The sequence below is a fragment of the Zootoca vivipara genome, chromosome 16, assembly GCF_965207765.1.
Source record: "Zootoca vivipara chromosome 16, rZooViv2.hap1.1, whole genome shotgun sequence".
In the NCBI taxonomy this organism is placed as follows: Eukaryota; Metazoa; Chordata; class Lepidosauria; order Squamata; family Lacertidae; genus Zootoca; species Zootoca vivipara.
In genome coordinates, this window is record NC_142599.1 from 20,585,002 (window position 1) to 20,611,627 (window position 26,626).

The 26,626-nt window shown below is 45.7% G+C and overlaps 2 protein-coding genes across 9 annotated transcripts in view; one reads left to right on the forward strand and one right to left on the reverse strand.

Moving 5' to 3' along the window:
- SUDS3 (SIN3A corepressor complex component SDS3) overlaps positions 1-17,170 on the reverse strand; it is a 33,710-nt gene extending 16,540 nt beyond the window's left edge. For both annotated transcript variants that reach the window (XM_035098491.3, XM_035098489.3), the window contains exons 1-8: positions 16,843-17,170; positions 14,021-14,090; positions 12,509-12,564; positions 10,302-10,373; positions 4,927-4,946; positions 4,092-4,248; positions 2,845-2,940; positions 1,847-1,908 (exon numbers count right to left, since the gene is read on the reverse strand). In XM_035098491.3, coding sequence (XP_034954382.3) covers positions 1,847-1,908; positions 2,845-2,940; positions 4,092-4,248; positions 4,927-4,946; positions 10,302-10,373; positions 12,509-12,564; positions 14,021-14,090; positions 16,843-17,059 — 750 coding nt within the window. In that variant the 5' untranslated portion in view covers positions 17,060-17,170. The remainder of the gene's footprint in view (positions 1-1,846; positions 1,909-2,844; positions 2,941-4,091; positions 4,249-4,926; positions 4,947-10,301; positions 10,374-12,508; positions 12,565-14,020; positions 14,091-16,842) is intronic.
- A 4,262-nt stretch (positions 17,171-21,432) lies between these two features.
- Positions 21,433-26,626, forward strand: part of TAOK3 (TAO kinase 3) — a 123,590-nt gene continuing 118,396 nt past the window's right edge. For 4 of the 7 annotated variants that reach the window (XM_088659655.1, XM_088659656.1, XM_088659651.1 and 1 more), the window contains exons 1-2: positions 21,433-21,541; positions 23,499-23,609. The gene's annotated coding sequence lies outside the window, so the exon portion shown is untranslated. The remainder of the gene's footprint in view (positions 21,542-23,498; positions 23,610-26,626) is intronic. The other 3 variants (XM_088659654.1, XM_035099363.3, XM_035099367.3) reach the window with 1 other exon arrangement.

Genomic DNA, 26,626 nt, shown 5'->3' on the forward strand with positions numbered 1-26,626 from the left:
AGAAAGATGTTTTAGTGACTCCCTACAAGAACATAAACCGGAAGAGAAATAACTGACCTAACAGAACATTTCATGAAGGCCAACATGTCTTCTGAATGGGGATCTTTATTCCCAGCTGGCGAGTTCCAAAGATCTCAGAAGCCCACTCCGCAGTAAGCCAGAATAGGCTTTTAGTGTGGCTGCGTCCACTCTGTGGACAAGCAGCCATTCTCTGCACTTTCCAAAAACAGATAAAGACAGGTTTCCCCAGCTGGCTAAATGACACTTTACCATGGTTTTGCATGGTTTTGGTTCAGCTTTAAACGTATTTGTTGTCCTTTTGTGATAAACAGCTTTTAGTTATCCTTATTGTACACTTATTGTACACTGACTTAAGATGGTGATTTTCAAGGAAACTTAAAAATCAAATAATAATAATAAATCAATCTGAATTGGACTGAAACGATGCTATGTATATACAGGCAACTCCCTATTTATGCGGGGGTTACGTGTTGAGGCACCACACATTTAAAAGAAATTGCGTATATTGGGAACACCATTGAAAAAGCAAACACGACAGTCATTGCCTCCAAACCTTCTTGCTCAAACTCAAACTCCCCTTAGGCTTCAAAATTTGGTGCAAGGGCTCCTGGGATTGCACTTGCAAAGGCTATTGGGATTGCTAGACGCTGTTTTCATGCCATTTTTGCATTCTTTGAGGGACGTTTTTGCCCCTTCTCATGCCACTTCCAGGTTCATGGAGATGCCTGTGTGCATTGAATGTGTGTAAATGGGGAGCTGCCTGTAGTACATACACAGACTCACTTTTTTAAAATAATGTTTTTAGATACACAACTCTTTTACGTTCGTAACTTTCACAGATTTTTGTATTGGGTTGTAAATCACTTCAGAATGCCTCATGGGAAGCAATTCATATATTAAATTACTATTCATCTATTCCAATTGACTTGTGTTCTTTCATTTTGGGCTGCAAATCTTTGGATACATTTATTTATTAAAGGGATTTTTAGGCTGCCCTCTCACAAAATATCAGCAGTTTTCACTAACATACTGGTAGAACATTTTTTAAAAGGAATGTAATACAGAATTAATATCAGTATACAGTGGTAGCTCGCAAGACGAATGCCCTGCAAGACTAATTTTTCGCAAGACGAATGCGTCTTGCGATCTGATGGTTACTCGCAAGACGAATTCATTTTGCGAAAAATTCGTCTTGTGAATTGCGGTTTCCCATAGGAATGCATTGAAATTTAATCAATGCGTTCCTATGGGCAAAAAAAGAAATTTCAATGCATTCCTATGGGAAATCGCGATTTGCAAGACGAATTTTTTGCAAAACGAATTGACTCGTGGAATGAATTAAATTCCTCTTGCGAGGCACCACTGTATTATTAATATTCTAATATTAATTCATTAGTGCATTTAGAGGGTGGAGAGGGGCATGTGAGCTTGCGTAGAAACTAGCCTACTGTACTGTACTGATCCAAAAATTACATTCATTGGTCTGCCCACTTTTGCCTCTGACCACCCCCACCAATGCCACTACCTCCCACCCCCAAAGGCTGCCCAGAAAGGAATGCGGCCCTGAGAGCCAGTGTGGTGCAGTGGTTAAGTGTCAGGCTAGGACCTGGGAGAACAGGGTTCAAATCCCCACTCGGCCATGAAGCTCATGGGGTGACATTAGGCCAATCACTCTTTCTCAGCCTAACCTCCCTCCCAGGGTTTTTGTTGGGATTAAATGAAGAGGGGGAGAACCATGTAAGCCATCTTGAGTGCCATGCAGAAAAAGGAGGGGCTTGTCTGAATGAATAAAAGTTAACCACACCCAGGTACGCTAAGCACTTACCTTATTGAGAATCCTCAGATCCTCCATTATCTGTTCGTCTGTTAGCAGGTAATTTAGCTGAGGTAATCCAAATTAAGGAGGAAGTAACTTTGGAACCATGTACAAAAATGTGGCTTGCATCTCCTGGGCAGAACTTAGCCCAGGAGCGACGCCCCTCTTTGTAGCTACTTCTGGGTCTCTCCTTCGTTGGGGCATATCATAGACGTGCCACAGAAGGTTCACTTGCCATGGCAGGCAAATTATTAAGCAGGCAAAGACTGACTCCGGCTGCTAGCACTATACGGAACGGTTCACAGGGGCAGAACCCCAGGAAAGCCCCATCGTCTTGAAGCAGGCAGGACTGAGCCAAGGGGGAGTGGAGGGGACTTGACCCAGTGAACAGAACCAAGCAAAGCCCCTGCTCTGAAGCAAAAGGGAGGAGCAACGGTGCCCCGGGATAACCTCCACTACTAAAGGAGGTTAGTTGCCACCTAGATGCTTTCATGGAAACCCCATCAGGAGAACCTGATCACAAGAGTGCTCTCCCCTCCTATGGCTTCCAGCAACTGGCATTCAGAAGTTTGCTGCCTCCAATTGTCGAGGCAGAGCATAGCAGCCACTGATACCTGATCTACCTTCTGCCCACCCATTTGGAGAGGAACATAGGAAGCTGTCTTACAGTGGGCCAAGCTAATGTCCTCTGAGCCTAGTGTTGCCCACTCTGACTGGCAGCAGCTCTCCATAATTTCAGGCAGAGCATCTTTCCCCCATCACCTTCTACTTAATGCTCATTAACTAGATGTGTCAGAGGCTAAACTTAGGATCTCCTGCATGAAGAGCTATGGTGCAATGGCCAGGCGCATTGGGCCTCGCTGATTGTCGGCTAATATGCTGTGCAGCCTCACATCGCAGGGGAAGATTTGCCAACCGATAAGCTCTCTTTTCAAGTAAAGCTTGTGCACCCACAGCAAAAGCTGGACCATGGGCTGTGGCGGATCAGGTAGCTGGTCAAAGGATATCAGGGGCCGGCTTCCGCCTTTTGTCAGGGATGGGAACGGGGTCGTTTGGCCGCCTCCGCAATTTTCTTGTCATGATGGGCTTCACTTCCATGGAGTCTGAAGGAAGGACAGTTTTTTGGTAAGGTCCACAGATTGATTTTTAAAAAACGGAGTAAGAAAAAAAGAACTGTGCTTTTCTGCATTAATCTTTTCTTTGGGGGGGGGTGTTCCCCTTTCTTTCATGCAAAGACTCAGCCTGTGACTCAGCCCCTAATTTGAGAAATATACAAGTGTATCCTTAATTTTACTCAATAAATAGTATTGGGAAATGTCTACAAACTGTATGCATGGTGCAAACGCGCAATCGGGATTCGGCGGTGAAAGCTGCAATTAGTAAAATTCCACTGAAATGAGCAGCATTTGCTTTTTAGTAAGCAGGCTTAGGGACACAGGTCACTGATTTCTAATCAGAGTCTTCTAGCTCATTAAAACATCTTCTCTTCACTGGCAGCAGCTTTTGTAAGAACACCAGAAGCTACCTTATACAAAGTCAGACCGTTGGCCCATCTAGCTCATGACCAGCCATGGCCATCCAGGGTTTGAGACAGGGAGTTGTTTCCCAGCCCTACCTGGAGATGCCGGGGATTGAACCTGGAGACTTCTGCATGCAAAGAACATGCTCTACCACTGAGCCACAGTCCCTATCCTAAAGGTACTTTTTTTGCAGACAGTGCTTGCATGTGTTTAGAGAGGCATTTCCCCCTCTCTCACCTAATTCATCCAATAATGCACTTTCCTCTAGGTCTCGGGCAGAAGTGGGTTTACAATGCCAACAGCTACCTGATCCTTTTTTAACTGAAGATACCAGGGATTGAACCTGGACACTTCTGGTTACAAAGCATTTGCTCCATTGCTGAGATATCGATTGACCGATTCATTTATAAGATTTCTTACCCGCCCTTCACCATAAGCTCCCTGGGCAGATTATGACAATATAATTGTACGGTTACAGTGGACCCTTGGGTTACGTTACCTTCGGGCAACGTAACTTTCAGGCTGCGAACGCGGCCAACTGTTCCACTGCGCGCACATGCGCAGAAGCACTCTATCATGACACATGCCTGCGCAGAAGCGATGCCTCTAGATGTGGACTTTCCGGGGTACGTATGGACCCCCAGAACGAATTAAGTTCGTATCCAGAGGGTCCACTGTATATGCCCTCTTCCCCAAAGAGAGATACTGGCTTTATTTTATTATTTTGTATTTACCTCCTGTTAGCTCCATAGTTAGCTTCTCGCTCTCTATCATTTTCTTCTTCTCTTCCAACTCGGCAATCAAGTTTTCCTTGAGCTCGATTTTTTTATCTTCAAATTCCTTCACGGCCGCTTTCTTCTCCTTAATGTAATTCCGTTCCACCTGCTCTGTCTGAGCCAAGCCCAAAAGAAATCAGGGAGTCATCTACAGGGCAGAACCACACCAGGCACGCATCGGTGTTGATAGGGGAACCCCTGTGCTTGGGGTCACCGGACTGAGAAGCTGCGGAGTCGGAGGTTACACCTGACAAATGGCACAGGGCTTTCCCAAACTGTGCAATGAAACTGCTCATGTGTCTTGTCACCAAACAGAAAGCAGGTATGAGGACTTAAGAAGAGCCCTCTGCTGGATAAGGCCAAAGGTCCATCTATCCAAGCATCTGTGAAGTTGGATACATGCCCCCTGCCTCCTACAGGAACCTGTGGCTCTCTTAATTGTTAAGTATCAGGCAGCCTCACTTGAGCGGCATTTTCTCCCTTTCCACAAGTATATGGTGTCTGTCTATTTTAAAACACAATTTACATGTGTGCTGCAAAACCAATGGCACAACCTAATAAAGGATGGAAATAACTATTCTCAAATGACTTGGGATTCGTGCACCCTCAATACTGAGCTTCTCCTCACGGCAAGAAAAAGGTCGATCCCAATTTGCAGAATAGTTTGAACATTCTACAGCAAAGGAAAGGAAGTTCTACTCAAAATGACTGAAAAAGGGAACAGAATACATTAATGAAACCCGAGACCAACAGAAATGGAAACACACACACACATATATATACACACACTTACTTCCAGCTGGAGAAAAAGCTCTGAAAGAAAGAGAAAATAAGTTACTTTTTTTTTTTTTTTTTTGCTGAACTAAGCACATTTAAAATTTAAAAATTTAAAATTTAAAATTTAAAAAGATGATGCTGTTAAGGTGCTACACCCAATATGCCAGCAAGTTTGGAAAACTCAGCAATGGCCAGAGGATTGGAGAAGATCAGTCTACATCCCAATTCCAAAGAAGGGCAGTGCCAAAGAATGCTCCAACTACCGCACAATTGCGCTCATTTCACACGCTAGCAAGGTTATGCTTAAAATTCTACAAGGCAGGCTTAAGCAGTATGTGGACCGAGAACTCCCAGAAGTGCAAGCTGGATTTCGAAAGGGCAGAGGAACCAGAGACCAAATAGCAAACATGCGCTGGATTATGGAGAAAGCTAGAGAGTTCCAGAAAAACGTCTACTTCTGCTTCATTGACTATGCAAAAGCCTTTGACTGTGTCGACCACAGCAAACTATGGCAAGTTCTTAAAGAAATGGGAGTGCCTGATCACCTCATCTGTCTCCTGAGAAATCTCTATGTGGGACAAGAAGCTACAGTTAGAACTGGATATGGAACAACTGAGTGGTTCAAAATTGGGAAAGGAGTACGACAAGGTTGTATATTGTCTCCCTGCTTATTTAACTTATATGCAGAATTCATCATGCGAAAGGCTGGACTAGATGAATCCCAAGCAGGAATTAAGATTGCCGGAAGAAATATCAACAACCTCAGATATGCAGATGACACAACCTTGATGGCAGAAAGCGAGGAGGAATTAAAGAACCTTTTAATGAGGGTGAAAGAGGAGAGCGCAAAATATGGTCTGAAGCTCAACATCAAAAAAACCAAGATCATGGCCACTGGTCCCATCACCTCCTGGCAAATAGAAGGGGAAGAAATGGAGGCAGTGAGAGATTTTACCTTCTTGGGCTCCTTGATCACTGCAGATGGTGACAGCAGTCACGAAATTAAAAGACGCCTGCTTCTTGGGAGAAAAGCAATGACAAACCTAGACAGCATCTTAAAAAGCAGAGACATCACCTTGCCGACAAAGGTCCGTATAGTTAAAGCTATGGTTTTCCCAGTAGTGATGTATGGAAGTGAGAGTTGGACCATAAAGAAGGCTGATCGCCGAAGAATTGATGCTTTTGAATTATGGTGCTGGAGGAGACTCTTGAGAGTCCCATGGACTGCAAGAAGATCAAACCTATCCATTCTTAAGGAAATCAGCCCTGAGTGCTCCCTGGAAGGACAGATCGTGAAGCTGAGGCTCCAATACTTTGGCCACCTCATGAGAAGAGAAGAATCCTTGGAAAAGACCCTGATGTTGGGAAAGATTGAGGGCACTAGGAGAAGGGGACGTCAGAGGACAAGATGGTTGGACAGTGTTCTCGAAGCTACCAACATGAGTTTGACCAAACTGCGGGAGGCAGTGGAAGACAGGAGTGCCTGGCGTGCTATGGTCCATGGGGTCACGAAGAGTCGGACACGACTAAACGACTAAACAACAACAACAATCAGCAAGGGATACCCACATGACCTGAAGGTGCTGCTGTGCAATGCCAGGTCGATGATGAATAAGACCACCGCCATTCACGACCTGATTGTGGATGGAGGATTTGACCTGGCATGTGTGACAGAGACCTGGTTGGAGGAAGCCGATGGGCCCGTTCTTGGCGCTGCTTGCCCACCAGGTTTCTCTTATGCACAGCAACCCAGGCCATCTGGGCGGGGAGGGGGGGTTGCAGTGATTTTTAGGAAGTCATTAGTTTGCACCAGGCGTCCTATTGGGAAGACCCAGTTCTCTGAGTGCATGTTCTGGAAGTTGGGCAATAGAGGCAGTACAGGATTCCTTTTGGTGTACCGACCTCCCCGCTGCACCAAGGATTCCCTGCCCGAGCTGCTTCAGGTCGTGTCGGATGTGCTCCTGGAGACACCTAGCTTGGTTGTCTTAGGGGATTTTAACATCCATGCCGACACGACCTTACAAGGAGCCGCTCGGGACTTCGTGGAAAGCATGGCCACCATGGGGCTGTCCCTGAATAAGTCTGGCCCAACTCATAGCCGCGGACATGCCTTGGACTTGGTGTTTACCTCTATGGATGTTGGTGATCTGACATTAAGTAAAAGCGAAACAAAAGAAGTGCCATGGTCAGATCACTTTCTGGTGCAACTGGACTTCTCCGCAACCCTTTCCCTCTGCAGGGAGGTGGGACCGATTCGGATGGTCCGCCCCCGCTACTTAATGGATCCAATTGGCTTCCAAAGAGTGGTAGGGGATGTATTATCCCATGTCGATGGCCTTTCAGCTGATTCCCTGGTGGCCCGCTGGAATGCGGAGTTAACCAGCGCTATTGACTGTCTGGCTCCGAAGCGCCCTCTCAGATTGCATGGAGCCCGGACAGCCCCGTGGTTTTCCCCGGCGCTGAGGGCAATGAAACAGTCGTTGAGACGGCTAGAGCGCCGGTGGCGGAAAACTCATTTTGAATCAGACCGGACACGGGCTAGAGCTCAACTTCGAGCCTACCAAGTGGCAATGGCGACGGCGAAGAGGACCTTCTTCACCGTCTCCATCGCATCTGCAGAAAACAGCAGCAGGAGACTCTTCCAGGTGGTTCGCAATTTAGCGGAACCACCTGCTCCATCCGGGCCCAGTACGGGCCACATGATCTCCTGCAATGATTTTGCAAAGTTTTTTGCAGATAAAGTCGCTCAGATTCGGGAAGAGGTAGACTCCACCGTGGGAGCAGGGCCGGGGCGAGGGAGTGCTAGAGTCCTGTCTAGTCAAGTTTTGTGGGATCAATTTCAATCTGTTACCTCCGAGGATGTGGACAGGCTGCTTAGACGAATGAAACCAACCACCTGTCTCCTTGATCCTTGCCCATCCTGGCTTATAAAAGCTAGCCAGGAAGGGCTGGGCGATGGGCTTCGCGGGTTGGTAAATGCTTCTCTCCATGAGGGAGCCTTCCCAGACCCGCTGAAAGAGGCGGTTATTAAACCGCTTCTTAAAAAACCATCTTTAGATCCGGCCAATATGGCCAACTATCGCCCAGTCTCAAATCTTCCATTCTTGGGCAAGGTGATTGAGCGAGTGGTTGCGGAACAACTCCAGGCACGCCTGGAAGAAGCGGACCATTTGGATCCCTTTCAGTCAGGATTCAGGCCTCATCATGGGACTGAAACTGCCTTGGTCGCACTGGTCGATGATCTCCGGCAGGCTAGGGACAAAGGTAAGAGCTGTTTCCTTGTTCTGCTGGATCTCTCAGCGGCTTTTGACACCATCGACCATAACATCCTTCTGGACCGTCTAGAGGGCTTGGGAGCTGGGGGCACTGTCATGCAGTGGTTCCGCTCCTTCCTCCTGGGCCGTGTTCAGAAAGTGGTGGTGGGGGATGAGTGTTCAGACCCCTGGGCGCTCACTTGTGGGGTGCCTCAGGGTTCTGTCCTCTCCCCCATGCTTTTTAACATCTATATGCAGCCACTGGGAGAGATCATCAGGGGGTTTGGGCTGGGTGTCCATCAGTATGCTGATGATACCCAGCTCTACCTCTCTTTTAAATCAGAACCAGTGAAGGCGGTGAAGGTCCTGTGTGAGTGCTTGGAGGCGGTTGGAGGATGGATGGCGGCTAACAGATTGAGATTGAATCCTGACAAGACAGAAGTACTGTTTGTGGGGGACAGGAGGCGGGCGGGTGTGGAGGACTCCCTGGTCCTGAATGGGGTAACTGTGCCCCTGAAAGACCAGGTGCGCAGCCTGGGAGTCATTTTAGACTCACAGCTGTCCATGGAGGCACAGGTCAACTCCGTGTCCAGGGCAGCTGTTTATCAGCTCCATCTGGTACGCAGGCTGAGTCCCTACCTGCCCACTGACTGTCTCTCCAGAGTGGTGCATGCTCTAGTTATCTCTCGCTTGGACTACTGCAATGCGCTCTACGTGGGGCTACCTTTGAAGATGACCCGGAAACTACAACTAATCCAGAATGCGGCAGCTAGACTGGTGACTGGGAGCGGCCGCCGAGATCACATAACACCGGTCCTAAAAGACCTACATTGGCTCCCAGTACGTTTCCGAGCACAATTCAAAGTGTTGGTGTTGACCTTTAAAGCCCTAAACGGCCTCGGTCCGGTATACCTGAAGGAGCGTCTCCACCCCCATCGTTCTGCCCGGACTCTGAGGTCCAGCTCCGAGGGCCTTCTGGCGGTTCCCTCATTACGAGAAGCCAAGTTACAGGGAACCAGGCAGAGGGCCTTCTCGGTAGTGGCACCCACCCTGTGGAATGCCCTCCCACTAGAGGTCAAAGAGAACAATTACCAGACCTTTAGAAGGCATCTCAAGGCAGCCCTGTTTAGGGAAGCTTTTAATGTTTGATGGATTTCTGTATTTTAGAATTTCTGTTTTTTTTGGAAGCCGCCCAGAGTGGCTGGGGGAACCCGGCCAGATGGGCGGGGTATAAATAATAAATTATTATTATTATTATTAATAACAAGCACATTTAACTCAAGAGTGGTTAAGCCTAGAATGAAAATTTTGATGACGGCAAGCTATAGGCCGTTAAGACAGGCTGAAAAACCAGCCCTTGCGAGTATTTCTGCTTGCACCAGATTAATCTTCATCAGTAGCTGCACTGACAAAGTAACTAGACATTTTGTGCAACGTATACCAAACAATTCCTATCTTAGACAGCCAACAGTTAAGTTTGCAACCCTATAGCTGGGAAGAAATCTCATTGAACTGAAGGAAATATACCTCCAGGTAGACACAAGGAATTGTGCTGAAACACCTAATACAACTGCAGAAAAGCAACACTGGTTGCTGTACCTTCTCCTTAGCTGGAACATACCGTAAGCCTGCCCCAGAATAAGTCTATAAAAGCCAGTCTGATTGGGGGGAAAAATCAATAGAAATTATTTACATGTATGTCTAGGATCAGAATCAACCCAAGAAGGAGCACTGTAAAGACCAACAAATGAATTATGGCACAAAGTTCTGTAGACTATAGCCCATTTGATCAGATACATCTGTAGGTCCATTTAAGCTTGAACACCTCATTTAGGGGGTTTCAACACCTTCCAGAACAGGTTGAGCGGCATTTGCACAGGGAAATAAATGGCCCGAAGAAGTGCACTCTAGTCCACTGAAATCCTATGCCATAATAAATAAAAGGTGCTACAAGAGGTTGCTTTCACTGCAATAGACAAACACAACTAACCCTCTAGAAAGTTTTTAGAATGAGGCTGCAATACACAAGTAAGATCACCCAAAAGCACTGAGTGGGTTTCATGCATGATTATCATGTACTTGTCTAGGCCTAGCTCAGAAATCCTCAAGCAAGTCACCAGAAATGCAGTTTGCTCACCCGCATTGCGTATCCTTTCCTTGTATTGCTGATCCAGCTTTTTCATCCTTTTCTGATATTCTTGCAAAGTACCTATTAAAACATACAAAATTAACACACTGAAATCAATAGATTAAAATATAGAATGATAGAGCTGGATGAAACCTCAAAGGCCAACCCCTCCCGCTGCAACAAAATGGGACAGCGCCATAACACTGTTGAAAAGGACTCCACACTGTTTTTTCTCACTATCAAGCTATCAGTGCCTGATCTGATCTAGGGCCCAGGATTTGTGACAGAGGTCATTGCTTCTGTTATTTCACAGAAGTGTCTGTACACAGCTTGAATCACGCAGCTTATATCTCAAAGCAGAAGAGATTTTTATTCGTATAACTCCAAGTTTCATTTTTTTAAAAAAAGACCATTCCCTTCACCAATTTTACCACCACCTATTCTGAGCAGTCCTACTTCAACCTGATGTTTAAAAATTACAGATCAAGCTTAAATAAATTTTCTTCCCACAAGTAATAAGCCACTGCTGAAGAAGAAGCAACATAATACTGTTCAAAAGAAATAAAAAGAGTATTATTTCAGCAGAAATAAAAAGAGTATGGGCTACTTTCTAGTCCTTAAAAGAGAGGAGCAGGCACAAAATCAACATCACTGGTTCATCTCCCCAACCCCAGTGTCCTTTTCAGTAAAATTATACTGATGCTAAGAAGTACAGATGAGAAGTGGACACATCCAGTTTAGGAAAAGCCACTGCCCTATTCAGCTCTGTGCTTAGTAGAAATAAAAGTCAACTGACTGTCCCAAATTAAGGTAAAGTGATATATTTAAAAGGTCTGGGTATATGTAATACCCATTTGTGGAATGCTCTCCCCAGGGATGCTTGCCTGACACCTTCATTACATATCTTTAGGTGCCAGGTGAAATTGTCTCTCTTCAACCAGGTGTTCAGCTGATTAACAATCAAAGGCTTTTTAAAATATGTTTGTGAGAGAAGGGGTTATTGGCTTGGTCTTCTTTATGTTTTATTATGTATTTTGTATTGTCATTTTGTATTTTTTGTTGTTGTGAACTGCCCTGGAATCTTCACATGAAAGACAGTATACAAATTTAATAAATAAGATTAATAAGATTAATAATATGCTATTAAGGCAAAACTCAATTAATAATAATAATAATAATACACTATTAAGGCAAAACTCAATACATTCCAGATTCTGTTTTTCAGATAATCCATGGGTAGGCAAACTAAGGCCTGGGGGCTGGATCTGGCCCAATCAGTGTGTTTTTACATGAGTAGAATGTGTCCTTTTATTTAAAATGCATCTCTGGGTTATTTGTTGGGCATAGGAATTCGTTCATTCCCCCCCCCCCCATAAAAAATATAGTCCGGTCCCCCCCAAGGTCTGAGGGACAGTGGAACAGCCCCCTGCTGAAAAAGTTTGCTGTCCCCTGAGATAACCCAACCAGCAATATATTAAGGGTGGCTTTTTTTTACTTGAAAAAAGAGAAGTTGTGATGCCTGCATGCAAGTACTGAAATCTCAAAATGAGAACCATCACAACGCTGGTCAGGAAAGATCCAGCACTATGCGAAATCAGGGAATATTCCTCAATTGCATTGCATGAAAATGGCAGAGACCCTAACTCAATGATAGAGCACATGCTTTGCATGTAGAAGATTTTGGGTTCAATCTTTGCCATCTCCAATGAAATGATCAGGCAGCAGGTAGGAGACAAATCTGGGCTGGATGGGCATATATTGAGATGTGGCTTGAGACATCTCTCCAGAAGGTCTGATTTAAGAGAACTCCCAAACATTTTGTCCTCCATAGTCGGAGACAGTAATGCCTCTGAATACCAGTTGCGGGAAACTGTAGAAGGGGAGAATGCTCTTGTTGCTGGTTTCCCACAGGCATATGGTTGGCCACTGTGAAAACAGGATGCTGGACTAAATGGGCTTTTGGCCTGATCCACCAGGCCAGGCATCCCCAAACTGCGGCCCTCCAGATGTTTTGGCCTACAACTCCCATGATTCCTAGCTAACAGGACCAGTGGTCAGGGATGATGGGAATTGTAGTCCAAAACATCTGGAGGGCCGAAGTTTGGGGGTGCCTGCACCAGGCTCTTCTGATGTTATGTTTTTATTTGATCTGGGTATTAAATGTAAAGCCTGCTGTTCTCGTGAATAAATGTCATGTCATGCTTTTTAAACCATACCTTCTTGCAGTTGCTGCAGCTGCCTCTTAAGAGATGCCAATTTATCCTGATACATCCTGCAAAGAGAATACATATTCCAATGAAGGAAACCTAGTGAACACCGACTGCTGGTTTTACTTTCCTATTCAATTGATTCTTTCCATTGCTAAATTTCTATTCTATTCTATTCTAGAGCTGAAGTGAAGGAGCAATAAAAGTTTGCTATTTTTTTTAAAAAAGGAAGAAAACCAAGATCTTGGTATGTGAAAGTATGATCCTCCTCCTCTACCTTTCCCAGCCCAAACTGCAGAACTTTCTACCTCAAAGGCTTTTGATCACAAAGGGCCAGACAATAAAATTTAGTTGCTTGGGCCACAACAGTACAGTGGAACCTCGGTTTATGAACACCCGGTTTACTAATTTTCGGTTTAAGTACTCCGCGGACCGTCTGGAACAGATTAATCCACTTTTCATTACTTTCAATGGGAAAGTTCGCTTCAGTTTATGAACGCTTCAGTTTATGAACAGATTTCCGGAACCAATTGTGTTCATAAACCGAGGTACCACTGTATCTAATCTGTATTCCAGAAGGTATTGTCCAGGCAAAATGTCACAAGATGCCTAACCGCAGAAAAGATAATATTATGAAAGGCAGAAATTAATAAGCATCAACTAACCCAACACTTAAAAAAAAAACAGTCAGGAGCATAAAGCCATTACAGATCTAAAAGGCACATACATTGTCCAAACAAAGTCCCACTGATATGCTTAAAGTTCAGCAGAAACGTTAAACTTAGTTCATGTGCAATACAGAACCAGTGTGAAGTCAGCTTGCTTTCAATAAGAGTTGTTGAGATTAACAATTTATTCAGGTTTGAACCACATGGTGAACTTTGGTTGCTCAAAAACAGAAGCTTCTCATCTCCTTGCAGCTGCACTGGAGGTGGCGGGGCAGGAGGCCCATGAGTTTGAGGCCTGCTCTCGAAACACTAAACCGGTCTTCCCTACCCTGGTGCCCTGCAGCTGTTTTGGACCACTACTCCCATGAGGCATGGACGAGGGCCAGAGATGATGGAAGTTGTGGTCCAAAACAGCCAGCAGGGAGGGACCAGGTTGGGGGAAGCCTGCATTTGATGGAAGTAAGAAGTGCAGGACTATCAAGGGAATGATTTCTCTACGCTCAAGGTACAAATTCTTTTAACTCAGGCCTCCACCTCGACTCTTCTTCTGTGCTGCTACTTTCTGTTACTCCAACATTTGGTTTTATGTTATTATTTTAATTGTGATCTTTTTCTAACCCACCCTGGCACCATTTGGTGAAGGCTGGGCTATAGGGAGAAATAACAACGACTGCTGCAAGCAGCTCTTTGATTTAGGGAAATGTGATGTGAATTTCAATCTTTTTGAATTAATACTTTTGTACTTGGTGGTGGAGCCCCACCAACATATGTTTGAAACTCACTCCCTTTGAGCTGGGATATTACTCATACGAAAGAGGCATTGAAATGTATCTGTAAACTGGAGAATACTTACTGCTCCTTCATTTCTACATAATCCTCCTCATCATGCTTGGCCAGATCAGTTTCACTTGCATCTTCGGTATCTAAGGAACAGGAACACCAGCGAGTGTCAGAGCAGTACCAATCAGTACGTTTCTTTGTTCAAGCATTCCCCACTTAACAGCAGAAACAAGCACCACTGAGGTACAAAAAAGAACTGTACAGAATGCTTAAAAAAACTAAACACACAAGAGAGCAAGCTCATTCAAAACAACTGTGCCATTTCTTATTGTTGTGTTATCCAGACCTCTGTTATAAAGGCAGGAACCTGATTATGTACCACAATTCCCACCAGACAGCATAACTAGATTTTTACCAGCTGTGTCTGTCAACTTCCTCCCAATATTCATTCCATGCAAACTCTTTGATCCCAACACAGTTCTCCAGTGTCCCACTGGCTTTAACACAGTGCCCCCCCGTCCCTTCTCCTGCCTCCCCACAGGCCTCTGTTCAGTGCCTCCATGGCTTTTGGTAATTACTGGAAAAATTACTACTGGCACATCCAAGACCTTTAGAGGAGCAGGCACATTCCTCTTAATAAAAGCCTCCTCAAACATCACAGCAAGGCAGGGTGCCAATGTATCAAATTAAACATGACAATACAATGTAGGAGGCTGCCTTATCCAGGGTCTGACCATTGGTTTGTCTTAATTCACTACAGCCTGCCCTATACAGATTGGCAGAAAATCTCCACAAACTCAAGCAGGCGTCAGCTCTACGTGAAGATGTTGAGAAGTGAACTTGACAACTTTTGCATACAAAGCCTGAATTCTGCCATGGAACCACAGCCCTTCTGTCTTATGGCAGAAAGTTCCATAAAGTAATTATGCATATGAAGAAATTCACTGAAGCAGAGCAAACATTACCCTCTTCAAGTTAGGAGAAGAAGAAAAAAGCTGCAACCCTAAACTAACTTCTTTGAAAAAAAATCCTATGGAAACAAATACTTTTGCTGCCAAGTAAGCATACGCTACCAATTTGTCACGAGATGTTTTCTTTCCTGACATCTGACTGCCATTCTTCAGAGCCTCCTTTTTAAACTACCCATGCTCTTACAGTAAATTCCAGAAGTTAACATTTTAAGTTGGGCTGTAAGTTTATATAAAATGCCTGATGCTCAACACAGACCAGGCAATCGATAAAAACAGATCAATGAACAATGTTAATCTGTTTTAGTTTTTTAACTTTTGAATGCTGCTTTAAACCATGGCTGTACATTTTTCTTGTTTTACTATTTTCTGTAAACTGCTCTGAGGTTGTTGTTGTTTTTACAATCATGCAAGCAGTGTATACATTTTGTGAAATAAATAGGTGAAATGAAAAGCAGTGGGAGAAGTACCACACTTAACTGGGTTCCGGACTTGCAACATGCTTTCTCACATACATTTCTAGATAAGTAACAGGAAATCCTATGTGTATCTACTCAAAAGCTAATATGAATACTTCCTGTGACCAGCATTAAACCCCACTGAGCATCATAAGATAATAAGAGTGCTGTGCGAAGAGCAGAACATCCCTCCTTTAAAACTTGGTACTGTACAATAGTTTGGCAACTAGCCTTGGTTGAAAAATTGACCCAGGGGAGGAGAAAGACACTAGGATTTGGTATCCTTCTATTCAATTTGTTAACAAAAGTGACAAAGTGACTCTACTGAAAGGCCCAATGATTTTCTCTATTTTCTGTATGAGGTTCTGCCTTTCCCCACACCCTCATTTAAAGTCCCACACTAGATAGACCCTAAAACTTTCTTTTTTCTTTCTTTCATTCATTACTTCCACCTATGTAAAAATGGCACTGTTGTTGTAAATTGATGGTTCTGTTGCAAATGACTATATATTAAAAGAATTGCTTTGCAAATGTGTACATTTACTCACAAGTTAGCTTCCTGCAACTGAGGTCATACCCACAGCATACATTTTACAGAACGATTATGATGGGCGATGAAGTGTTTTAATTAACAAAATTTCTCTTTTGTTTTAGCTAAACCCGTCCATATGGATCGCTGGCTAAAAAAAGGGGGTGTTTGAAACATACAATTATTATTACTACTATTATTTTAAGCTTTAAAAAATTATTTCTCTTTTCTCTTTGTAGTGTGCATGCATAGTTTTTGCTATATATTAATAAATTAATACCATATATTGCATTTGCTCTAGATAAAACATTATTAAAACTACCTCCAATTTCTCTTCACCTGGGAAGGGGCACTCCGGTAAGACTAAATTCTCAAAAAGAGCATTGGGAAACAATGTACTAAAACAAAACAATGTACTAAACAAAACAGTCCCTGCCTGAAGGCTTACGATCGTTCCTTTTTTAAAGGCACAGGAGGGAAAAGCGACAGGGAGGGAAGGCGGGGGATCTAACTCAGGCACCAATTTTTGAACAGTTGTCCATACAATGACTAGGTGTCAGTTAGCCACTGGGCTCGTAAACTTCGACGGGGTCTACTCGTAGGAAAGACTGAACGGGCGGCTACAATACCCACGAGCTTCGTGACCCGGAAGTCCCCGACAGTTGGTTTCCCCCCCCCTCCCGGGAAGAACGGATCGGAGCCGCCTTGAGGTGGTCCCATCGCAACCAGTGCAGAGCAGACGCGCCGAGCTCCATGTGCCCCCGTTAACCACGCGCATGAATTCCAATGGGCCTACTCGCGAGCAAAACTCTGGCGCGCTCCCCCCCGCCTCGGGAACCAGCCCCCAGCAGAAACGCGCGGCGGCTTACTCCCGGGAAAACCTGCTCGGCGGCTCCTCGGGGCCTCCGAGAAGGCGGGTGGAAGCGGGCAGGCGACTCACCCTCGTCCGAGTCCCGCGCGCGGCCGCTGCGTTCCCCGTCCTCCTCGTCGGCGGGGCTGTCCAGCTCCTCATCCTCGAAGCTCTCGGCGGCGGCAGCGGCTGCAGCGGCGGCGATGGCCGCGGCAGCGGCGGGGCCCGTCCCGGCGGGCAGCACGGCAGCGGCAGAAGCCGGAGGCCCCGGCGGGAGCGCGGGAGAAACCAGCGCGGCGACGCTCATGGCCGAAGCGGGAGGCGTAGTCGACCGGCAGCCTCCCCCGCCGCCGCAGCCACCGCGGACGACCCGGTCGCCTTCTCCTCCTCCTCCTTTTTCTTCTTAACTCCCCACCTCAGACAAGCCGCGAGCGGCCCCGCCTCCCGCGCGCAGGCGCGCTAGAACCACTTCCGGGCCTTGGTTGAGCTGGGTGGGTAGGTGGATTGGCGGGAGGCTGGCTTCACGTTCGTTTCGCTTCGCGGTTTGGACCCCCTTTCTACCCGTAGACGCGAGGAATGGCGCCTTCAGCCATAGACCGTTGTAGGGTTAGACTCAACTCGCTGCTAAGCGTTTCTAGGTTCGCTTCTGGGCCCCACCCCACTTTTGGGAACAGCTTATTATCGCATACATATGTAGAATTGCTGTCAACTGCGGTCTGCTTCCGCCTGCGCGCTCGGGACTGCGTTTAAAAGGATGTGTGTGTGGATGTACACATCCATACATGGCAGGGTTGCCATACAGTATTTCAGAAAGTAAATTTCCTGACACGTGCAAAGTTGTTGAGCTTTTTTTCTTGGAACAAACCCAAATTGTTTAGCTTTTTGGGGGGTACCTCCCCCCCCCCAAAATAGTGATTTTAAACTTATGGAGCTTTTTCCATCACGTTGCTATACGTCCAGGTTTTCCCTGGCATTTTGCCAATTCTTTTGGGTGCAATTTTTACACCCCAAAACCAGGGCATGTGAGGGGTTTTTCTGACTTATGGCAAGCCTAATATATGTTCGTATTTTAAGGGCAGGTGGTCCTCCTCCCTCCCATCCCTTTATTTCTTGTGTGCTACGTCTTTTTAGATTGTGGGCCTTTTTAGATTGTGGGCCTGTTACTAATACTTATTTTTGTGAATTGCTCTGGCAGCCTCTTTAGCTAAGGGCTGGATAATAATTGCCACAAATAACTACTGGGTCAGTAGTAGACTCTGAAGTGCAGGCACCCTTCCTGACAACCCCATAGCTATTCCCCTTTTGAAACAATGCAACAAAAATTATATTTTTTGACCAATGCGAACATTATGGCTACAAGCCAGCTTTTTTCTCACCTTCCACCATCCAGTTTTTCTCAGTACCCAGTCTGATAAACTTACAACCCAGTGAGATGGGTGGGGTATAAATATTATTATTACTACTGTATTATTACTACTGTACTACTGTATTAATACATAGATATATAATAGGAGCTGCAAGCAGCAACTGATAGCAAATGAAATCTTGCCTTCATCACAGGTTCAGCAAGTTCTAGCTCATCATCCAATGCCCTTCTACTGGAGGTCCTCAACAGGAGGCGGTTTGGTGGCAAACACAACAGAGAGAGGTGGGGGAGGAGGGCATTTAAAACTTAATCCTTTGTGTTGTCTCTGCCACAGAGCACTATCTGAGACTATGAAGAAACACTTTCTATTGGACATTGACATATATTGCAGGAATGGGTATATTTCCACAAGCCTGCTTTTGGAGGGCCACTTCATATTTGTCATCACCTTTTTAGACCATGGTGAACAGGTGTGCCTATCCTAGAGGCAGAAGTTATTTCTTGCTCCTTCTTTTCTTAAGAACCTCTGGTGCAGAGCATATGCTTTGCATGCAGAAGGTCTGCTGGGACATGATACTAGTTTATAAAATTATGCATGCCATGGAGAAAGTGGCTCTCATAGCACTATAATCCATGGACATCTTATGAAGCTGAATGCTGGAAGATTCAAGCCAATAAAGTATTTCAGTTAAATGACGGGACTTGCTCCCACAGGAGGCAGTGATGTGATGACCATTAACTTGGGACAGCTTTAAAACAGGATTTGAATTTTAAGCTGAAGGCTCTCAATGCCTACTAACCATGACAGCTATGCTCTAGTTCCAGAGTTGGTGGCAGGAATTATTCTGAATGCCAATTTATATAAATCACAGGAGAGGGCCATGCTTTTGTGTTGGGACGCTGCTTGTAGGTTTCCTACAGGCATCTTGTTGGCCACTGTAAGAACAGGTTGCTAGGTTGCAGACAGAGGACATTCCCCAGCCCTACCTGGAGATGCTAGAGATTGCACCTAGGACATAAAAACATGTTGGATCAGGCCAATGGCCCATCTATTCTTCTACTTATTCTTATTCTTATTCTTCCATCACTCGTAGCCGAGTAAGATTGTCTTCCATAAACACGGTTTTAACAATGAGTCCGTTAGTGACTGTGGAGGCCAATTCTGGATCCACATGTCCTTCCACAGTGGGGACATTGGTTTCCGGGTGGGAGTTGATCAGAGTGTGGATTTGCCAAGCGTGCCTACCTCTTACCGTAGCACGTTTCTCCCTTGCATCCTGAGTTCGAGTGTCTTCAAAGCCCATGACACCTTTGGTCAAGGCTGTTCTCCAATTGGAGCGCTTGCAGGCCAGTGTTTTCCAGTTGTCAGTGTTTATACTACATTTTTTTTACCTTTACCATCTAGTGTAGCACCCTATTCTCACAGTGGTCAGCCATATTCCTGTAACAAACCTGCAAGCAGGACCCAAGCACAGGAGCACACTCCCCTCCTATACTCATTGGTCCATCTCGTTCCATATTGTCTTCTGCCAGTCAGTGCAGAAGACAATATGAAGTGAGATGGATCAATGATCTGACTCTGTATAACACAGCTTATGTTTTAAGAAAACCAGGGGGCTTTCCAGTTCATATCTTCTTAATGTGTTTTTTCAGTGTTTCTTAAACAAAACGCACAAGCTGCTTTGACTACGTTTGTGTGTATGTGTGTAATATATATGTACTTCCACATTTAGAAATATACCAATTTTAGCTGAATTTGCAAGATACTACTGTTGCAAAACTGATATTTTAGTACAAACACAGGACCCCATTCTATATTTTGCTGGAAGCCACCCAGAGTGGGCAGGGAAACCCAGCCAGATGGGTGGGAGAAGAAGAAGAAGAAGTATTCAGCAGAAAGCCTATGCTCAGACAGGAAGCTAGAATTAAGTCACATTCTGAAGAGCTAACACACGTTACAAAAAATACATGAAGTTTATCCTCTTCTAGCCCAGGAACTATTTATTTATATTATTTCCTATATCATTTTATTGCAAGAAGAAAACCTCACAGCAAGTTTGCAGGGAACTTTTAAGAGTAGTGAAAAGTGATGCTTAAGTCCTAGGAGGTTTGCAGCCTAGTGTGTCAGTATTTAATTAGAGCCAGTGTGGTGTAGTGGTTAAAGTGTTGGGCTAAATAAAACCTGGAAGGACAGGTTTCAAATCCCGCTCAGCCATGAAATTTACTTGGTGACCTTGGGCTAGTCACTAGCTCTTGCTCTAGTCTATCTACCTCGCGGGGCTGTTGTGATGATAAAATAAGGCGGAGAAGAACCATGTACTCCACCTTGAGCTCCCTGGAGGAAACTGGGATGGATATACATATACAGCACATATACATAGCCTGTTCGGATTGAAGAGCTTTCCATCTGTTCAATATATGATTTCTATTCCAGTGGGGAGTTTCCCGTCCACAAAGTGTAGGATCATGGCAATGAAAATAATGAATAGAGTTGGGGCAATAACACAACCCTGTTTAACACCTGATCCCACTGTGAATGGTTCACTTTGAGAGCCATTGTTATCTGCAATTGTTGCTGTCATATTATCATGGAGGAGCCAAATGATGTTTACAAATTTATCTGGGCAGCCAACTTTCAGAAGGACAGTCCACAGGGCATTACGATTTACAGTGTCGAAAGCCTTAGTCAGGTCAATAAATGCCATATACAGGGGTTGGTTTTGCTCTCTCCATTTTTCATGAAGCTGTCCAGCGGTGAAAATCATGTCCACTGTCCCCCTAGAAGGCCGAAAACCGTTTTGGGATTCAGGAAGGGTCACCTCGGATATTGTTACCAGAGGGTTTCCTAAGATCCTTGCAAGAATTTTGCCGGCCGCAGCTAATTGAGAGATGCCTCGATAGTTTCCACAATCAGTTCTGTCACCTTTTTTAAAAGAGATTGATAATCTTACTCGGCTACGAGTGATCGCCAAAGAAGAAGACATATACATATGCATACACATATATACAGTATATTATAAATAAATCCTAAACCAGTTCAATTCTTCCCATCCTGAACCTCCCATCCTGAACCTCCTCTCAAACGCAACCAACCGCTATTGCCCGTCCCACGGGAAAGAACTTTCCATTCCCCTCTACTGGAATGCGGAAGTGCGTTCCGGATCCTCATTGGCCCTGCGCCGGCCCTACTCCGCCCCCTTCCCCGCCCCCACGAGGAGGGTAGGCCGAACGAGCCGACGGCCGACGACGTTAGCCCGACGACAGCGAAGGCGACGAGGCCAGGCTCACCCCGAGGTCGGCCAGCCTGCGTAGTCGAGCGCCGAGGCGATCGAACGCGGTTGGCCGCGCCTGACGAGAGGAGCAGGAACCGCACCTCAGGCGGAGAAGCGGTGACGGCAGCGGCGGCAGCAGGAGCCGAGCGAGGTGGGTTCAAGCGCGCCGGTCGCCCCGTCCCTTTCTCTTCCCTCCCCCACCCGCTCAGGCTGGGGTTGGCTCAGCGGGGGTTGCCGGGGCCGGAGGGCGCCGAAGAACTTTTCCGCGTCCGGAGGAGTCGGGCTCTCTTGACCGGGGAGAGCTGCTGATTTCCCCTCAGGCGTCGGTGGCAGCGGGCGGGGAGGAAGCCTGAGAGGGCGAGGAAGAGAGTCGGGCGTGGAGAAGTAGCTTATGGGGAGGAGAAGCGCTCCCCGGGGGAAGGGGGGGACCCCGCACCTCTTTCTCTCCCCCTCCTCCCCCCCTCACTATCGGGGAGGAAAATCTTCCGAGGGGGTGGAAGTGAAGGCAGCAGCAGCAGCGGGGAACCGGACTCTGAGGGGAGTTTAGAAAAGAAGCGCTTCGAGAGCGGGAAAGGAGGCAGCTGTGGAGAAACGACGTGGAGGGAGGGGGAAGCGACGGAAATGGGGGGGGGAGTGTCAGGTGGAAAAAGCGGGCGCAAAAAAGTCCTGTGGTCCCTCCCCATATTATTTTGTTTTTATTTATTTATTTATTTTCCCCTTCTCCAGTAAAGGGGGGTTGGAGAGCAGCTGGAGGGGAAGGATATATGGGGTGGGACCCCAGGATGATTTTTTGCATAGGAGCCAACTGCTAGGGGCTGAGGTTGCTTTACACACACACACCGCTGAAATATTTGAGCCCCCCCCCCAAGTTGATGGGCATTGCCATTCAAATGGTGTGGGTGTGTGCCATGGGGGAAGTTGTGCATGAGGGGTGGGAGAATAAGGGGAACATTTGGTGGGGGAGAAATTGGGAAGGGTATGTGCGGGGTGGGACCCTAGGACTTTGGGGAGGGGAATCAGAGGGACAAATGATCTGAGGGCAGGGTGGGGTGCTAGGATGGGGAAGGCAGGGAGGAGAGAGGCCCACAGGGGACACACTGGTGGGAGAATAAGTTGGGAAACACAAAAGAGGGAGAGAGAAATGACAGGGTGTATGTGAGGTGGGAAGCCAGGACTTTGCTGGATTTATGAGCAATTGGAGGGGAAAGCAGGCCAGCAGGGAGGGTGACATTGGAGAGAGGAAGGCTGCAAAGGCAGGAGGGACAGACACACACTATTGGGAGTTAGGAGATGTGATCAAGTGGGAGAATGCAAAAGGAGCAAGTTGGAGGAAGGCAACGAGAGACATGGGTTGGGGGGGGGGGGTTTCAGTGCTTTCTTGTAGAAAAAGAGGTGCCAGTACTCACCATGAAGTTGTTACATTAAGTGCCACACTTTTAACCAGTGTTTTTCATTTAGAAAAAAGGTGCTGGTGCTACATACCCTTGTACCCCCAGAAAAACAACAACACTGGTGCAGGTCATAAGTGGGGTGGGACATGGGGGTGGTATGAGTAGTTAGAGGGAAGAAGGGAGCATATGTGAACACCATCAGCTGAAAAGGAAAGTGTCACTGGAGAGGGTGGGAGAAGAGAGGAGGAATTGTGTGATTGGGAGAGAGATAATGGTAGGGAAAACAAGTTTGGGGATGAGAGAGTACTAAGAGAAGGAAAGAGTCTGGAGGAGAAACAACATCTTCCTCATTATTGTTAAATTGGTTGCCTGCCTTTCACCAACAAGTTACAGGGCGGGTTACAACAATTTAAAATTCAAATAATTAAAACGGAGTATAGTCACAGGAATAGAGTGGGACCTGAAAACACATGTCTCAGGTGTCAAATGCCAGCACAGAGAAGTGTGCCATCAACCTTCATTGATAGGTGTATAGTGAAGAAACCAGATGCACCTCTGTGGGGAGGGAATTCCACAATTTTGCAGCTGCCATAGAGAAGGTCATTAAGGTCAGCTGTCCTTTGGGAAGACTATTTGAAAGGTGGCTGAGAAATAATTTGAAATATAAGTATGATTTTAAAAATGATAATAATGAAAGGAAATCTTCTCCCAATACAGTAGGGTGAGAAAATGTCAGGTGATAGAGGAACCTGTTGGAAGGTTGAGAGGAGATACAGGTTGGAAGGAAGTTGAAGAGAAGAGAGACAGAAAGGGATGAAAAGTGGATGGGTATGTATGTGAGATGGACCTGCAGGTGGGATGAAAGAGGGTTAAAGAATTTGGAGGGGAGTGTGCCAGATAGAAGTCCTCCTTAATGCTGTAGGAATGGAGGTAATGTCAGGTGAAAGGGAAACCTGGGGGGGGGGGGATGAGGGGTGGGTGGGTCAGTGATAGAGCACATGCTTCACATGCAGAAGGTTTCAGGTTCAAGCCCCAGCATCTCCAGGTTGGGCTGGGAAGGGGTCTCTGCCCAAAGCCCTGGAGAGCTGCTATCAGCCAGTGTGGACACTGCTGAGCCAGGTGGACTGATAGCCAGACTCCATAAGGCAGCTTCCTAGAGCAGGGTTTCCCAAACTTGTAGTCCAAAAACAGCTGGAAACCCAACTCCCATCATTCTTAGATAGCAGGACCAGTGGTCAGGGATGACACGAATTGTAATCCAAAAACAGCTGGAGACACAAGCCTGCCCTGGAAGTAGATGTGGGGACTTTCTACTTTCTCCCTGGTAACAGTGTCAGATGAGAAGGGCATGAGGTGGAAGAAGGAGTTGAGGAGAGGCAGAGGTAGGGAGAGATGTGTGTACTTGGACCTTGCTTGAAGAAAAACAAAAGAAGGGAGGAGGGCAATTTAGGAGATGTAACAATATGTATGCCTTCAACAGTGAGACAGCCCATTATGAGGGGTCCTCGGTGCAAAAGAGAAGGGTTGGTTAAGGGGCCAACCCCCAGTGCAAGAAGGGGTGAAGAAACAAAGAGTGTTGAATAGCTTCAGAAGAGGGAGCGAAATGTGAGGAGTCAGGGATGGGCGGAGTGGTGTCAGGTGTGAAGGGAGCCCAAAAATAGTTTGAGGGCAGATGTAGCTTTGGCAGCAACAATGTAAGTGTGGCAACTCGGTGTGGGGTGCAGATGAGAGGAAATAATTTTTTTGGGGGGGCAGTGTGAGGGAGCAGCCAAGCAGGAGTAACAGCTTGGGGAGAGGTGGAAAGCTGTACATGAGTATGCAACAAGCCTGTTTAAGGTGTGTTTGTGTTAGATGACATCTTGGATCCTGTGAATCAGCTGTGAAAGGTTGCAGGAGCAAATTGATATGTAGTTAACATCAAAACACCCACGTTACATAGCTAACTTGGAGTATAACATTAGGTAAAGATGTAAACTACTTATACTTGTGGGCGTGGAATGACACTGTGAAGTTTGGATAAGAAGGATGAAGGAAGGGCAGCAGTGACACGGTGTGTGGAGAGTTAGGGAGTGAAAGAAGTTGTGCTCAGTTGCAGGGAACTGGTGCTCTACAGGGAGGGGAGGTACTGTATTGACAGTAAAGCAAAGGCTGGGTTAGTTACCTTAGTTAGTGGTCGTCAGTGAGAGATGTAAACCATGGGTGTGCAGTTTGTTTTAAAAGCTTTGGCCATGAGAGCAGTTTTCATGCCATAGCTTAACTTTAGTCTGGAGGTAAAAGTGGTAATGCAGTGAGTTTCCGATGGGTTGAAGGTATATTGCAGCTTTACTAAGTACCATGCTCATCTCTTTAAACATAGACCTAGAAATGCTCTTGCAGAAGGAAAGTAGGGCTTGTTTATTTACATGCTACTCCCATCACTTGTAGCCTGTATACCGTACTATTACAAAGTACAGTGGTGCTTCGCTAGACGAATTTAATTCGTTCCACGGGTCTTTTCTTATAACGAAAAATTCGTCTAGCGAATCCCATAGGAATGCATTGAATTTTTTTTTTGCCCATAGGAACGCATTAATTGAATTTCAATGCATTCCTATGGGAAACCGTGATTCACTAGACAAATTTTTCGTAAAACGAATTCGTCTAGCGAGGCAACCTCCACTAGAAAAAACCTTTCGTTAAGCGGAAATTTCATTAAGCAGGGCATTCGTTAAGCGAGGCACCACTGTACCTGTTTTGTGTTGCATTAGAAGTATGGCAAGTAATTAAAGCATCAGGACTTTAATCCCATGTATTTACTTTTCTATATTGGCTTCATTTCATAAGAAGACAGATTATTCTAGAACTAACTCTGTGGTCATTTCCCTGTGTATTAGTGAGGCTCCATTTCAGCTGTCCACATTTTTGTTCAAATAATTCTGTGTATGGCTCTTCGGCCATCCTGCTTTGTTGCTAGCACTTCCTCCTTTTCTTGGTGCTATGTATTATGATCACTTAATATTGGATACAGCTATTTATTTCTTAGGTTTCCCCCTCCCTTTTGATCCTGGAATAGTTTGCTAGTAATCCATAGGCAACTGGTTGTATAACAACTTGTGTTTAGACTTCCATGATTTGCAGTGGAAGGAATGTGGTTGCATGTAGACGACATCAAAACTGGGATTCCTGTAGATAACTCTTTTTTTTTTTTTGCTTTAACTGTCCAAACTATTTCTGTGACAAAGCCTTGATGAAAGAGTATAGTGAGGATAAAAAATGGCAGCTTGGGGGAGTTGCAGTATGACCTCCTGAGGCTTCCTATTTGGTCCTTGGCATAGCTTGTAAGAATCCCCCTTTCATTACTCACTTTGCCCACTTCTGCCACCGTACACAAGCAAATAACACTTCAAACTCCTCGTTCCTAATGGTAACAACCCCTATGGCATTATGTTTTTACCTTTGCTGAAAATTGCCCTGGACTCCTTCTGAAGAAAGGGCAATTAAATGCATGTTCCTTAGGTGTCTACATAAAATGTAGGCAAAATGCTTCTTAAGTCCAAGTGTCAGTAATCCATGGTTAATGGTATATCAGGAATGCAGAGATTGCTACCACATTTCTCCTTTTCTATCTTGCAAGTGGGAACAGCTAACCGTAACCCTAACCGTAACCCCAAGGTTTGTGACTTGTTTTGCTAAAACAAACTATGATGGGAAAACGAAGAACAAACTTTAGCTTCACACTGTGGTTTGTTTGCAGCATGGCCCCCCTGTTAGAATTTAATGGCAAGCCAGGGTCATAGTTAGTTGGTTGCACTAGAGGAGGACTACAGTGGGAACCATTTACACAGGCATCCACTAACTCTGGCTTA